Here is a 13572-nt window from a genome sequence, read left to right as displayed (position 1 = left end):
TAGGCTGCCCTTCATCCTGAGTATCTGTAGGGTAGGCACAGACCCTGCAGTGTTTGAACAGTTTGTCTACCAGTCCTGACAAAACCCAGCGTCTTATCAAGGATTAGTTAATTCATTTGTATTTGAGCCTTTCTGGTGCATCACTGGCCTTGGGACCTGTACATGCTTAGTAAACATTCCATCTTTGGGTTCTGACCACTTTACTGTGACCAGTAGCCAAGTTAAAGAAATATTTACTGCCCGATTATTTACTCCCATGTGCTCGTGGGAGAAAGATGAGCACACAGACAGTGCATGTGATCCATCTCTTACACAAGTTCTGCTTCCTTTTATTAATTTATATAGCATTTTCCTTGCTGGAAACTTCATGGTGATTGTTCTGTAACAGAGAATGGCTATTTTGAGAAATTATTGCTAACTGGATCAACTGAAGCTATCTCTTTTTGGTGGGGGCATTAACAGTACAGATGAGTTACATGGTCTAAACCATAGAAAACACAGGAAAACCCTTCAATGAATTACCCTCCAGACTCTACTTATGATCAGAAGTCTCCACTGTGCCTACCCAATGGGCCACAAAAAAGGGGACCTTCTTCTTTTTCTTCAAACCAGGGGCAGACTTTGTAATCTTTTTGCCTTGGTACGTTCATCTGGGAGAGAGTCACAGTTAACGTCTTTCTTGCTTTCTCTCTCCAGGTAACAGCAAAAGTAGCCATCATCTTTGTTGCTCTTCAGTATAATGTTACCCGCCCTGCAACAGGTAGGTATTAGTTAGATGTGCAGCTGAACAGGATTAGAAGGATCTGTGGACACTGGAGTCTATAGTAATTCCTTTATCCTAAGCAGTGTATGAAGCCCAGTTTTCTGTGTTTATTGTTTATTATGTATTTTGTGCATGGTCTTGAAATCCCATCAGAGAATTCTTTGTATTGCTCCTCATTTAGGTTGTTGTACAATCAGGGTTTCTACAGGGGCGGTGCTCCACTGCAGGCTTTCTGCACCAGGAATATAAGCTCTTCAGACCCATTCTTCTCATTTTTGTTGAATTCTGCCTCTAGCAAGTATTTTGACTAGAGAACATATTAGTAAACTCTAGGAAATATCAGATAATTGTGTCTAAACTATACTTTTATTTTAGAAAGTTGTATTTCCAAATTATGCTATGTAAAAAGTAAGTAGCCATGGAAAGTTGGCTACAGCTGACTGTCATAAGCAAGAGAGAAGATGCTTGCTTCAGGAAATTAGGAATGTCTGACAGTAACCTGCCCTGGGGTCCCCACCTTGGTGGGAGAGCAGAGGGACAGGCCCTATTTGTTCTATTGTTGGTAGTTTTATAAATGTTTGATTTAGTGACAGAAAACAGAGGGGGTACTTGAGATGCCAAGGTGATGGTGTTCTTACCTAAATGTCCCTAAGCAAACCCCCACACTCCAAGAACAGTTGTCAACAACTCAAAAATACTAGTATTTGCTTTGAGAAATTAAATCAAATTAAAAACCTGCAGTAACTTTTAAGTAGTAGTTGCATCTCTCTAGTGCTTAGAGATCAGAGCCAAGCCAGATACAAGTTAACTTGGCTTCCACCAAGCATCATAATGGATGGTCCAGTTTGCACATCCAGCCAGGGCCTGCAGAGGCTCCAGAGAAGACAAGAGAGTAGCCCAGGCAAGGCTGGTAGAGCGTGGCTCCTTCCCCTGTTTTTTGGTTTCTGGTGGCCGTGACTAACATGTGTCAAGTCTTTTGTAAGTAAACCCTGAAGCTTTGGGTTGTAGAAAGCCTCTTTGGTTGTCATTTCCCTTTGACCCGAGACCCTCGGGGAGACTTGTCTAGGGGGTCTCTGTAGAACCTTTACTGAGTTATTTGCCTCTTGTTTGTTTCCATTAACTATGTTGTACCGAGTGCTGTTTTCATAATCTCACGTATATTTTTGTGTGTGTGTGTGTGTCCGTCCCTTTGGCCTTCAGAAGAACAAGCTACTGAATCAGCATCCCTATATCACTATGGTTTCAAAGACTTGGCTACAGTCTCCTTCTACATGCTAGTGGCGATAATTATTCATGCCATAATTCAGGAGTATGTGTTGGATGTAAGTATACAATCTCAGAAATCCCTATTGTGTAAAGCACTCCTAGTTCTCCATCTGCTGATCTCCATATATTTAGTATGTTTTGTATTTGTCCATTATTCCTAACAGCTGCTTTTATTTTTAGAAAATTAACCGACGGATGCACTTCTCCAAAACGAAGCACAGCAAGTTTAACGAGTCTGGTCAGCTCAGTGCATTCTACCTTTTTGCCTGTGTGTGGGGCACGTTCATTCTCATCTCCGTAAGTGTGGCCTTGGCCGTCGTTCTTACCTCTTGTTTGACACTAAGACCTCTGCTCATGAACGAGCGTGCTGACTGTTTCAGAAGCCTCACGTCTTTAGGCATGGGATGCCATCACTATATGTCGCTTGTAGATCTCTCTGTTCTCAAAGAGGATCTCATGTCAGCAATGAACTTGCCTAGGTTAGGTAAGCATGAGTGTTGTTAGTCATTTCCTCCTTGATCGCTCCAGCTTCTTCCAACTTAAATGTATAAATTTTTAAGTATGGCAGTCAAGCTTTAGGTGTCTTTAATGAGAGGAAAGACAGTATCCACATTATCATTAAGTAACAGCACTTTCCGTTCACATCCCATCGCGTGGCTTTACACACTTCTGAGGTTGTTAAGCACATAATTCGTTTAAGTCTTTATGGTGGAGATCAATAACAGACAAAGTAAGATGGCCAGGGCCTAACCGTTAATGTCAGAGATATTAAAACTCAGCTTTCCAATCCTGTGCCCATCTCATCTTACTGATGTAAGAGTCAAAAGGGAAATGTCAGCTTATTGTGTGTGTGTGTGTGTGTGTGTGTGTGTACACTATAAATGTTGTATGTGTGCTTTCATGTAAGAGTTAGCAGTGAAGTGCAGTCTTCTTAGAGGCATCACTTAGGGTTTGGAGGGAGTTTTTGTTTCGTTGGTTTGGTTTTGTTTTTTGAGACAGGGTTTCTCTGTGTAGCCCTGGCTGTCCTGGAACTCACTTTGTAGACCAGGCTGGCCTCGAACTCAGAAATCCGCCTGCCTCTGCCTCCCGAGTGCTGGGATTAAAGGTGTGCGTGTTCCACCACACCCGGCTTGGAGGGAGTTTTTGCTTTGTTTCTTGTAATGTTCACCAAACACATCTAGTTTTCTGCGGAGAAGATTTGCATAGCATTTGTATGAATTTGGATCATTGTGAACCTCTGTCAAGAAGTACAGTTTTCAGTTCGCTGTTAGATGTGACAAAATGTACCCTTCCGGAGCTGGTCTGCTCCTGCCGTGCTCTTCTGTTAGGGGCCTAGCGTTTGTTGCGTGTGCTGCCTTGCACCTGGACGCAGGGCTACTGGACCGTACTGGAAAGCTGGGTATTGTATTTTACTTGGTTTTACGTTTCGGGCTCATTTTGACTTTGCTAACCTAAGCAAGTCAAATCACATTGGACAAACTAAAGCATTTGATTGCCGCATGCTCTCTGGAACCTCTTATGAGGAACTATAAATATTTGCATGATACTCACAAATAATTGTCCTGTCTCCTAGGAAAACTATATCTCAGACCCAACTATCCTGTGGAGGGCCTATCCCCATAACCTGATGACGTAAGTTATGTTTTCCCCCCACAGGCCTTTCTTAACTAAAGACTGTTCATTTCACAGACAGCTCGAATCCACTGTGTGGTTCTCCCTCTGGACTTGATGACAGTACGTGAGGTGGTGCATTGCCTGCAGCCTAGGACAGTGGCATCACCCTGTCCTAAGGAAAAAGAGATGGGTGCTGCTCCTGTCTATCTCCATTACCTTTACCAACTTGAGACAAGTGATTTTAACACATTTTTAAAGAGAGTATTTAAAGAGTGTGACTGTTTTGTCTGCATATACATATGTGTACCTTTGTGTGCCTGGTGCCAGAGAAAGTGGGAGAAGGCTTCAGATCCCCCGGGCTGGAGTTTGGAATGGTTGTAACCCACCATGAGGGCACTTACTTAGACTCAAGCCCAGGTCCTCTGTAGGAGCAGTGTGTGCCCATAAGTGAGCAGCCCCCGGGTTTCACGATTTTAATTGGTGTTCTCTTCCCCTCCTGCACCTGTATCCTTCCCCGTTGTTGGCATGTCTGCATCTCCCTGTGGTTTCTGTCTTTTCTTTCCATATTCCTTCATTTCTCTCTGTTCTGTCAGACCCCTAAGCCTGGGGTTCTTTTTCTTGCTTGCATCCTGGATGTCTCTGCATTGCTTCTGGGAGCTCCTTGTCCGAACGAGACAGTTCCCTCCTGATCCTATTGTAAGAGAATCTTCCTCGCTGCTTTGCCTTGCACCCAGTGTTGGCTGTTTGGTTTATATTTATGTAGCATCTGTAAACGATTTTGGATGTTCTCTATCGTCCCATGTGTGTGAGCCCTGCTTTGTGCTCTTACCCATCGATTCTTCTGTCCTCCTATCAACATTGGAGCTGTCTCTTTTTTTTATTCTTTCTGCTTGGGAAAGTATGGATACCTAGATAGTACTCACTGAATACTTGGTGGTCTAAAAACTAGAGAAAAATTCACAAAGGAAGGCAGACATGTGACCATAAACATACCTGTTTTAAAGTCAACAGTGCTATAATGTCTCCCTTTCTGAGTCATACTTACATGCAGCTGTGTACCTTCTAGAAATGGTTTCAGGTTGGCTTTTCCTCTTTACACTCAGGGAAGAGTGAAGAGATGGTTAGGCAGAAGAGACAGAGGTGTATGGTGTTCAGAGGAGACACGGAGTCTGACTAAGACGGTCTCCCGAGAACCCTCCCTGTCTCGGCCCTGCCTTCCCTGACTTCCCTGCCTCTGCCTCCATTTGTTTGCGTTCTCCCATGTTGCAGCCCAGAGGAAGTAATATCTCACTAACGAAAATATTGCCCATTTCCAGTGATGCATTGAGCGATTGCTTTGCCCTGGCCCCTCCCCTTTTACCATCTATTCCTTGTAACACTGGTGGACTTTTTGCCCCATCTCTCTGTTGATGAAGCCTTGTCGATCTGTGGGTCTCTGTTCAGCCTTAGGTAACTGACAGACAAGGTGTTCTGCACTCTGGCTTTGCCCTTTGGTACAATGCCACTGTTGACTGAGTGGGGGAAACCGGGCCAGGCTCCCCTGAAGTGGGCGTGCCGTTGTATGAGATGACTGCAACAGCTTGGCCACCTCTTCTCCCCTGCCTTCTGGCCCTGCTTTGGTTTCTGGTTGTTGTTGTCTTTGTGAGTTTTTAAATGCTGTTCTTTGAGAGATATTTCCCTTTCTCACTCAGATTTCAGATGAAGTTTTTCTACATCTCCCAGCTGGCATACTGGCTCCATGCATTCCCTGAACTCTACTTCCAGAAAACCAAAAAAGTAAGCTGGATTTCTATTATTTTGATTTTTAACTTTAAAGAATTGACTTGTCGCTGGGCAGTGGTGGCACAGGCCTTTAATCCCAGCACTCGGGAGGCAGAGGCAGGTGGATCTCTGCCTTTGAGGCCAGCCTGGTCTACAGGGTGAGTTCCAGGACAGCCGGGGCTACACAGAGAAACCCTGTCTTGAAAACATAAAAGAAAAGAAAGAAAGAAAAAGCAAGCAAACGGTCTGAGTGTGCCTGTGCCCTTGGCTCTATTTCTGTGTTCTCGGCCCCCCCTCCCCCTTCGAAACCTAAAACTCTCAACTATTTCTTTAAAAAAAAAAAAGCACTTCTGATTCTGTTTTAGCATGCTGATTGCTCGTTTTTAAATTAGTGGTAATTTAAATTAAAACTTAACCAAGTTCTTTAGAAATGGTGTTAGTTTCCTCTTACTGGTTTTCTTCTAGCAATTTATTTCACCAGGAACTAGTTGGGTTTCAACTAGCAGTTCTATATATAAGTCTAAAAGAAGAAATCTGTGTTGACAAAAAAGTAGATGGCAGTTAAGTTTTTTNTACCCTTCCTGAGGTGGGTGGGTGGGGCAGGCGTCTTTTAGCCTGTGCGAGAGGCCTGTGCCCGGAGAAGTACATAAACTACTGGGGCGCTCCGTGCCCCCTTAAGAAGCTGGCCTGCAGGGCTACACAGTCACCGACCACTACTGTCATGGCTACTGTTCCTTCCCCTGGCTCCTCAGAAGCTGCCCAGCTGTGCGCGCCCATGGTGGGGGAGATGGGGGGAGGGTGCGCTCCCCTCTGTAATCTCCCCCCTCTCCATTCTGCACACTTTGCCTTATACTTCACACTTATATTCTTTCAGGATTGCCTCCTCCCCACCCCCGCAATAAATTAATCAAATATCTTTATTTTTGTGTAGATCTAGTTTAATAATAGTTTAATAATAATTTAGGATGTACTTGAAAGTAATGCCAGGGAAGGATAAACGGCTTGGGGTCCAGGCGAGACAGTTTCTGTCATTGATTAACGACTAAGCCGCAGTTACGTTACGGCTGCACACGGGTTCATTTTACTTTTTGTTGGTTGTATGCGTGCTTATCCACATTTGCCAGGGGTAGAAGGTTTGGTCTTCGAGAAGTTTTCCTAAGTGGTACTATGACATCCATTATTTACTGACAGACAGATTTCTCTCTTCCCTCCCAAAGTCCACAGATAGTCTTTAAAAGCATGTACTGCAGATAGGCCCTTTGTCCTCTGTTCTGTATGTGTGCCCTCTGTTCTGCTAGGCTTAGCAAACAGCTCCAAGGGAGAAGCCGTGTACTCTGGCACATGCCAGAAAGAGGAATGCTTTTGCAGTTGATCAGATAAGGTAAGGTGAGGGCACTCAGTTTTGGAATGTCTGAAAAATGATTAGACCCACAGTTTCCTGCAGCTCTTCCCTGTCTGGTGAGCTCCTTGTGTGGAACCTGGGTCTCGGGCTGTGCTGTGCAAAATAGTAGCTGCTGGCCACTGGTAAAGAAGTTAAGTACCAACGCAGTCTTACTTAGTGACACTGGCCGTATTCTGTGCCCCTTACCCTGTGAGATTAACAACTACTCTTTTATATAGAAGATACACACACACACACACACACACACACACACACACACACATATCTTTAAAGATGGTTTTTCTGTGTAGCCCCAGTCTGGCTTGTAACTCCTGATCTTCCTTCCTCGGTCTTTCCTGACTGAGGGGAAGTGATAGGTGTGTGTGCGCCCTCATTTGTGGATAGGATAGGATTAAATGTGTGCCACCGTCTATGGATTGGACAGAGATTTTAGGGAACATTGGTGTACTTGTGGAGAGCCTTGTTGGACAACAGTCTTGGGAGAATCATAGTTTCTTGATGCTCTTGGGGCTCCTGGGCATGGCTCAGCTACTGTAAGCGTTCTTTGGGAGTTTGCATACCCATGGGTACAATACCTTTGGTTTCATTACTAATCCCAGTCTGGCCCATGTGCACTGGCCCTGGCGAGTGTAAGGGACTTTTCAAAGCAGTTGTTCATTTATCTCCTAAAGCTCTTTCTTATCAGTTCCTGCCAGATGGCACGTCTCCACAAGTGTGCTCTCATTTTTATGGGATAATTTGCATAACTTAGAACTTAACTGAAACTATTTTTAACACTTCCACGTGACAGTTGAAAGTAACTGTTTCGAGTAATTAGCATAATTTGAAAGTAACAGCTGCATATGTGTTAAATCGGTTCTTAAAATTTACTCTATGAAATGTATTTTGGGGAGAAATCTTTACTGCAAGGAACTTAGTGCAGTGACTGTTTGGCAGCAGTCTGACTGGCAGAGGAGTGAGGACAAGGGAAGAGCTGAGCTCTGGTGGAGGCAGGGAGTTTAGTGTCCTGAATGGGAATGTTTAAATCATGGACCTTCAGTGTCAGCACATCTCCTTTTAGCCCAGGAGAAGACTGGAACTGCCACTTCGTAGGCAGGCCTTGCCGTGAGTAACCACAGTGCCAGTACTGAAGAGGCTGGGGTAGGAGGGTTGTTTGGGTAAAATGACATGAAACTCCATCTCAAAGAGGAGTCATTCCTTAGCTAGATTGAACTTGGAAGCTTTTAAGGAACTCTAGAAATGGTCAAATGTTTTGTTGCTGGTAATCAAATTAGCTTTTATTACAGATAATAGAATTGATTGTTATGTCAAGTGTTTAGAAATGTTTTCCCACCGGGCGTGGTGGCGCATGCCTTTAATCCCAGCACCCAGCGGGAGGCAGAGGCAGGTGAATTTCTGAGTTCGAGGCCAGCCTGGTCTACAAAGTGAGTTCCAGGACAGTCAGGGCTATACAGAGAAACCCTGTCTCAAAAAAAAAAAAAAAAGAAAAAAAAAAAGAAAAAAAAGAAATGTTTTCCCAGCCCTGCTTGTTGGCAGCCGGTCACCCCTCTCTAGTCTTGGCTGCTCCCCACTACAGGCTCCCTTCCGATTTCCTAAGGCTTTCTGAGTCTGTCCTTAGACCTGGGTAAGGATTTTAAGGTGGCAGTGATGCAAGTATCTTAAGCCTTGTGTGCCTTTCCCAGACATTTATTATCACTCAGAGTAATCAATGTATATTATCCCTGTACTATGAGAGCTTTTTAAACTCAGTTTGAGATGGACTATAGGGGAATCTTTACCTTTCATAGGTTCATGTGTGATCATTTGTAATAAAGCTTGTGTTGTCAAGAAGTGTTTTCTTATGAAAATAGAATTTACAAGAGCTCTTTACTAAAAATATCCTGGAAGAAGAAGTAGAAGTTCTGGAATTCATAATTTAAACATACCAGTTAGATTTTCCACAAAAAAATGAAAATATCCACATTTTATGCCATTCCACGATTTCCTTCTTGTATAAGCTATTATAAGTATTGAGAATATAATAGCCAGGCATGGAAGCACACATCCAGAATCACACCACAGAACTTTCTCTGGAACACTTATTAAATGACTCATTGTTATAAGTATTTTGTGTGTTAATCGTAAGCTAAATCTCACTGTGGCTTCTGGTAGAGAAAGGTAATAGCCCAACAAACCATAGAACAACAGGAGAGAATGTGCTGAGAACACAGCACACTGCTTCTCCCAGCTGTGTCAGACTGCTCTGTAGTTTGCACAGCTGTGATGAGCCGTCTTCAGGCAGGTGGCCTACTCATGAGTAACCAGCAAGCTGCTTCTGTGAGCCCCTTCTCAGAAAGCCAGTTCTACCCAGCTTTCTTGGTTCATTCCTTTTCCCCACAGCAGAGACCAGGGGCCAGACAAGAGTGTGGTTGTCAGCCTCCTCGTTGAGGTACTCCCATGGAGACTGGGGCGCCCTAGGGAGCTTGCCCTGGTGCAGTGCCCTGAAGCAGTCATTTCCCAGATGTTTCTAATTGGCCTTATTCTTCCCTGGGCCAGGTGCTCTCCAGCTGTGGTTCCCTGGGTTCTCATATGCTTCCTAGCTTCTTTTTTTTTTTTTTCTTGGTGCTCTTTTTAGGCTTTTGATGCAGAGTTGAGCTAACTTGCCCAAGACCACACCCCCAGGAAGCACGGAACTTAGTTTCCTTGTGTTGGCTTTTTCTGTGTGGTACACCTGGAGTAGGTGAGCACAGTGACACTTGTTTGTATACAACTAAGGGAAAGCCCCCTGAAAACTGGTGTATGGAGGCTGCTGATGCTTCGTTAGCATATTGGGGGATTAATTGCTTGTGAGTGTAGATTTCAGCGATGGCACTTTATCTGCCGTTGTTATTGTCTCGGTCAGGTGACTACCAGAAAGGGAGGGCTAAGATGCCAAGTCATCCGGATGTAAGAAATGCATATGGCTTATGGCATTAAAAGTGAGAGTGTTGACCGAGTTGTTCACCTTCCATGTGTCCTTGTATTTGCAGGAAGATATTCCTCGTCAGCTCGTCTACATTGGCCTTTATCTCTTTCATATTGCTGGAGCCTATCTTCTGAAGTGAGTTGATACCTGGCTCGGGTCTGCCTAGCAGGTAGCCTGCTCCTTCATCTGAGTGGGTAATTACCCTCTCTTCTTCTTGTGTTCTCTCAACAGCTTGAACCACCTGGGCCTTGTTCTTCTGGTGCTGCACTATTTCGTTGAGTTTCTTTTCCACATTTCTCGTCTATTTTATTTTAGTGACGAGAAGTATCAGAAAGGGTAAGTGCTGTCCTCTCCTGTTTGTTCAGCGGGTCTTTGAAGTCAGGGTCTGGATGGTCAAAGCCTGTGCCCTTGAGAATTCTGCAGTTTTGTTAGTAGTACATTAAAAGAAAGCAGAGCCACCACTTAACAATAGTGATACTCTGGGCTGGAGAGATGACTCAGTGGTTAGAGCGCCTGTTGCTCTTGCAGAGGACCTGGGTTCAATTCCCAGCACCCACATGGTGGCTCACAGCCATCCATAACTCCAGTTGCTGGGGATCCAATGCTCTTCTCATCCGGCCTCCACAGGCACCAGGCATATACACGGTTCACAGACATATATGTAGGCACAACACCCACACATACACATAAATAAATAGATAAGTAATTTTAAAAACAATGTTCATAGTCTCTATTTCCTTTAGAATAGTGTTTCTTAGCTGGACAGATACTGTATTGGACTTAGTGCTGTACGGCTGCAATAGCATGGCATTCTTTTGGGAAAATGAGCGATACAGAAGAAAACTTTTAGGAGAAAGTAAAGGGACTGGCCTGGTGAGATGCTCAACAGAAAAGCCTGCAGACCTACGGTCGTCCCCAGAAGCACAGAAAGGCATGCGGAGAGAACCAGATGCACACAGCTGTCCTCTGACCTCCACGTGGCGTGCATGTGCCCTACCTACCCCTGCAGCATGCACACCAGAAATAATGAAATTGTTTTCAAAAGGAGAGAAAATAAAGAAATGGGTAACACAGATTTTTTTGTTTTTGTTTTCAAGACAGGGTTTCTCTGTATAGCCCTGGCTGTCCTGGAACTCACTCTGTAGACCAGGCTGGCCTTGAACTCAGAAATCCAGTGGGTAATACAGTCTTAAGGATATGAAAAGACTTTGATAGAAAAACTCAGATGGAAAAGAAAGATTTGCAAGGTGCAACCAGCCAGGCAGTGGTGGCACATGCCTTTAATCTCAGCACTTGGGAGGCAGAGGCAGGCGGATTTCTGAGTTTGAGGCCAACCTGGTCTACAGAGTGAGTTCCAGGACAGCCAGGGCTACACAGAGAAACCCTGTCTCCAACAAAAACAAAACAAAACAAAACAAAACAAGGTGTAACCTGTAGAGAGCAGTGTCTGTGGCCTCTGAAATGGGAATCGACATTAGTTGTTGATAGCAGTGCTAGCTTGGCCTGAGCCCAGCCTGCTTCAGTTGCTTACTACATAAGTTCTGAAGCACATCGCCAGTACTTCACAATGAACAGAAATATTAAGCCGTTGTCTACTAGAGTTCTGGAAAACCTAAATAGGGTGATCAATGCTGTGGGCCTCTGACAAGATGCTACATTTTGTAGGATTTCCCAGGAATTCGAACACAGAAATCTTTTTGCAGAATGAGAAATGCTGTTTTAGGGACTAGAAAGATGGCTTGGTAGAAAAGTGCTCACTGCAAGCATTAGGGCCTGGGTTCAGATACCTAGCCCCATATAAAAAGCCAGCTGTGGGGTGGCAGCAAGAGTACCCTGTGGCTGGGCGAACCAGGCCGCCAGTCGGTGAGCTCGAGTTCAGTGACAGGCCCTGTCTCAGTAAGGTGGGGATAACTGAGGAAGGCGCCCTCCATGATCCGGCCTTCACGGGCTCAGCCACACACATGCACACCCGTAACACAGCAGAAGAACTGCTTGCTTGAGTACGCATTTGCTCAGGAGGGAATCTGACTGTAATGGAACCATCTCGTCATGGTTTTCTTACTGTGGCTTTGCATGTCTTTCTTACAGGTTTTCTCTCTGGGCAGTTCTTTTTGTTTTGGGAAGACTTCTGACTCTAATTCTTTCAGTTCTTACTGTTGGTTTTGGTCTCGCAAGAGCGGAGAATCAGAAGCTGGACTTTAGTACTGGAAACTTCAACGTGTTGGCTGTTAGGTACGCTTTCTTTACCGTTCCACTGTTCCTCAGCATGCTGCCAGCTTCTCCCTGTCAGCTGTAATAACTGAGGGGTGACTGGGCCTGGAGCCTTGGTGAGGTTTCATGCCTGTTGATGGTTTCTGTCCATGTGAGACAGTACTAAAGCTTGTTTAACTTCTAAGATGATTTTCTTAGTGAATGATTTTTTTGTTGCATTAAGCATTAAGGCTGGGTCATCAACATCAAATTACAGTAGAATACTTCTACTCCGCGGCATAATCTAATACAGTCGAATTTTTGTGTCGTTTTCCACGTGCTTTTCAGGATCGCTGTTCTCGCGTCCATTTGCATCACACAAGCCTTCATGATGTGGAAGTTCATTAACTTCCAGCTCCGGAGGTGGAGGGAACATTCTGCCTTCCAGGCCCCGCCTGTGAAAAGGAAACCGGCCGTGACCAAAGGCAGGTCTTCCAGAAAAGGAACAGGTTGGTATTGACCAAGTCATGGGAGCACAGAAGTGGAGGCATGCCGAATCTTAGCTACGGGGCTTTTGATTCCCAAAGCTTTGCTAGATAGTTTCTGTACACAGAGCAGTACGGTGTGCGGTCAGCCCTGACTGGCTTCAGTTGGCATAGTTGACCTTTTCTATGTATTATGTACATGCATCTATATGTTGTCTGGAAGTCAGAGGACAGCCCTGGGGAGGTTGTCCTTCCATCTTCCATGGCTCCAGGGATCCAACTTGCAAAGCAGCCAATTGCTGAGATACCTCGTCAGCCATAGCATAATACTTTTGTAAATTACATTTTTATGTATGGAGGGTGAGTGAGCACATGCCAAGCTGTGCATTGGACAGCAGAGGACAACGCTTGGGCAGCAGCCCTCTCCCTCTATGGGGGCAGAGCTCAGGTTGCAGCGGTGGTACAGAGTAACCACTGCTCAGTCGTGTGTGTGTGTGTGTGTGTGTGTGTGTGTGTGTGTGTGTGTGTGCGTGCCTGTGTGTGCCTGTGTTTGAGTGTGTGTATGAACACGCCATACTTTATCTGCGTGGAGCACATTTGGGTGGTGGAGCAAGCACACTTTCCACATCTTTGTCTGCACACCTCTTTTCTGTTGTCTCTTAGGGATGTATCTGGTGTAGAACTGCTGGGTCATTAGGGAGAGCACCCGACTTGCTGCTGCGTGGTGGCATCGTTTTAGGGAGCTGCATCTTTCTCAGCTTCATGCACAGTTGTTCTTGTACTATTTGGGGGATGATTAACTAACCTCTCTATGATGAAGTTTGAAAAAGGAGTCCCACCTGAGCCCTGGCTTCTGCCAGATGTATTTAGGTGCCTGTCACTGTGCAAATACTGTACTGCTTTGCTGTGCTTGTGTAGGTAAACACTCCCTTGATGTGTCTGTGTGACTGGGTAGCTCACTGCCTGGTTATGGTGTGTGAGTGGGTAGCTCACTGCCTGGTTATGGTGTGTGGGTGGGTAGCTCACTGCCTGGCTGTGGTGTGGGTAGCTGTGGTGTGGTGTGGGTGGGTAGCTCACTGCCTGGCTGTGGTGTGTGGGTGGGTAGCTCACTGCCTGGCTGTGGTGGGTGAGTGTGGTGTGGGTAGCT

General features: G+C 45.1%; 1 protein-coding gene across 1 annotated transcript in view; it reads left to right on the top strand.

Annotated features, from left to right (window-relative positions):
- Tram1 (translocation associated membrane protein 1) overlaps nucleotides 1–13572 on the top strand; it is a 27828-nt gene that overhangs the window by 10230 nt on the left and 4026 nt on the right. The window contains exons 2-10 of the mRNA XM_021151565.2: nucleotides 697–760; nucleotides 1964–2085; nucleotides 2210–2326; nucleotides 3603–3661; nucleotides 5335–5419; nucleotides 9815–9885; nucleotides 9982–10086; nucleotides 11839–11982; nucleotides 12289–12449. Of these exons, the coding sequence (XP_021007224.1) occupies nucleotides 697–760; nucleotides 1964–2085; nucleotides 2210–2326; nucleotides 3603–3661; nucleotides 5335–5419; nucleotides 9815–9885; nucleotides 9982–10086; nucleotides 11839–11982; nucleotides 12289–12449 (928 nt within the window). The remainder of the gene's footprint in view (nucleotides 1–696; nucleotides 761–1963; nucleotides 2086–2209; nucleotides 2327–3602; nucleotides 3662–5334; nucleotides 5420–9814; nucleotides 9886–9981; nucleotides 10087–11838; nucleotides 11983–12288; nucleotides 12450–13572) is intronic.

Source organism: Mus caroli, chromosome 1, assembly GCF_900094665.2.
Source record: "Mus caroli chromosome 1, CAROLI_EIJ_v1.1, whole genome shotgun sequence".
Classification (NCBI taxonomy): domain Eukaryota; kingdom Metazoa; phylum Chordata; class Mammalia; order Rodentia; family Muridae; genus Mus; species Mus caroli.
This window is presented reverse-complemented; position numbering and strand designations above follow the sequence as displayed.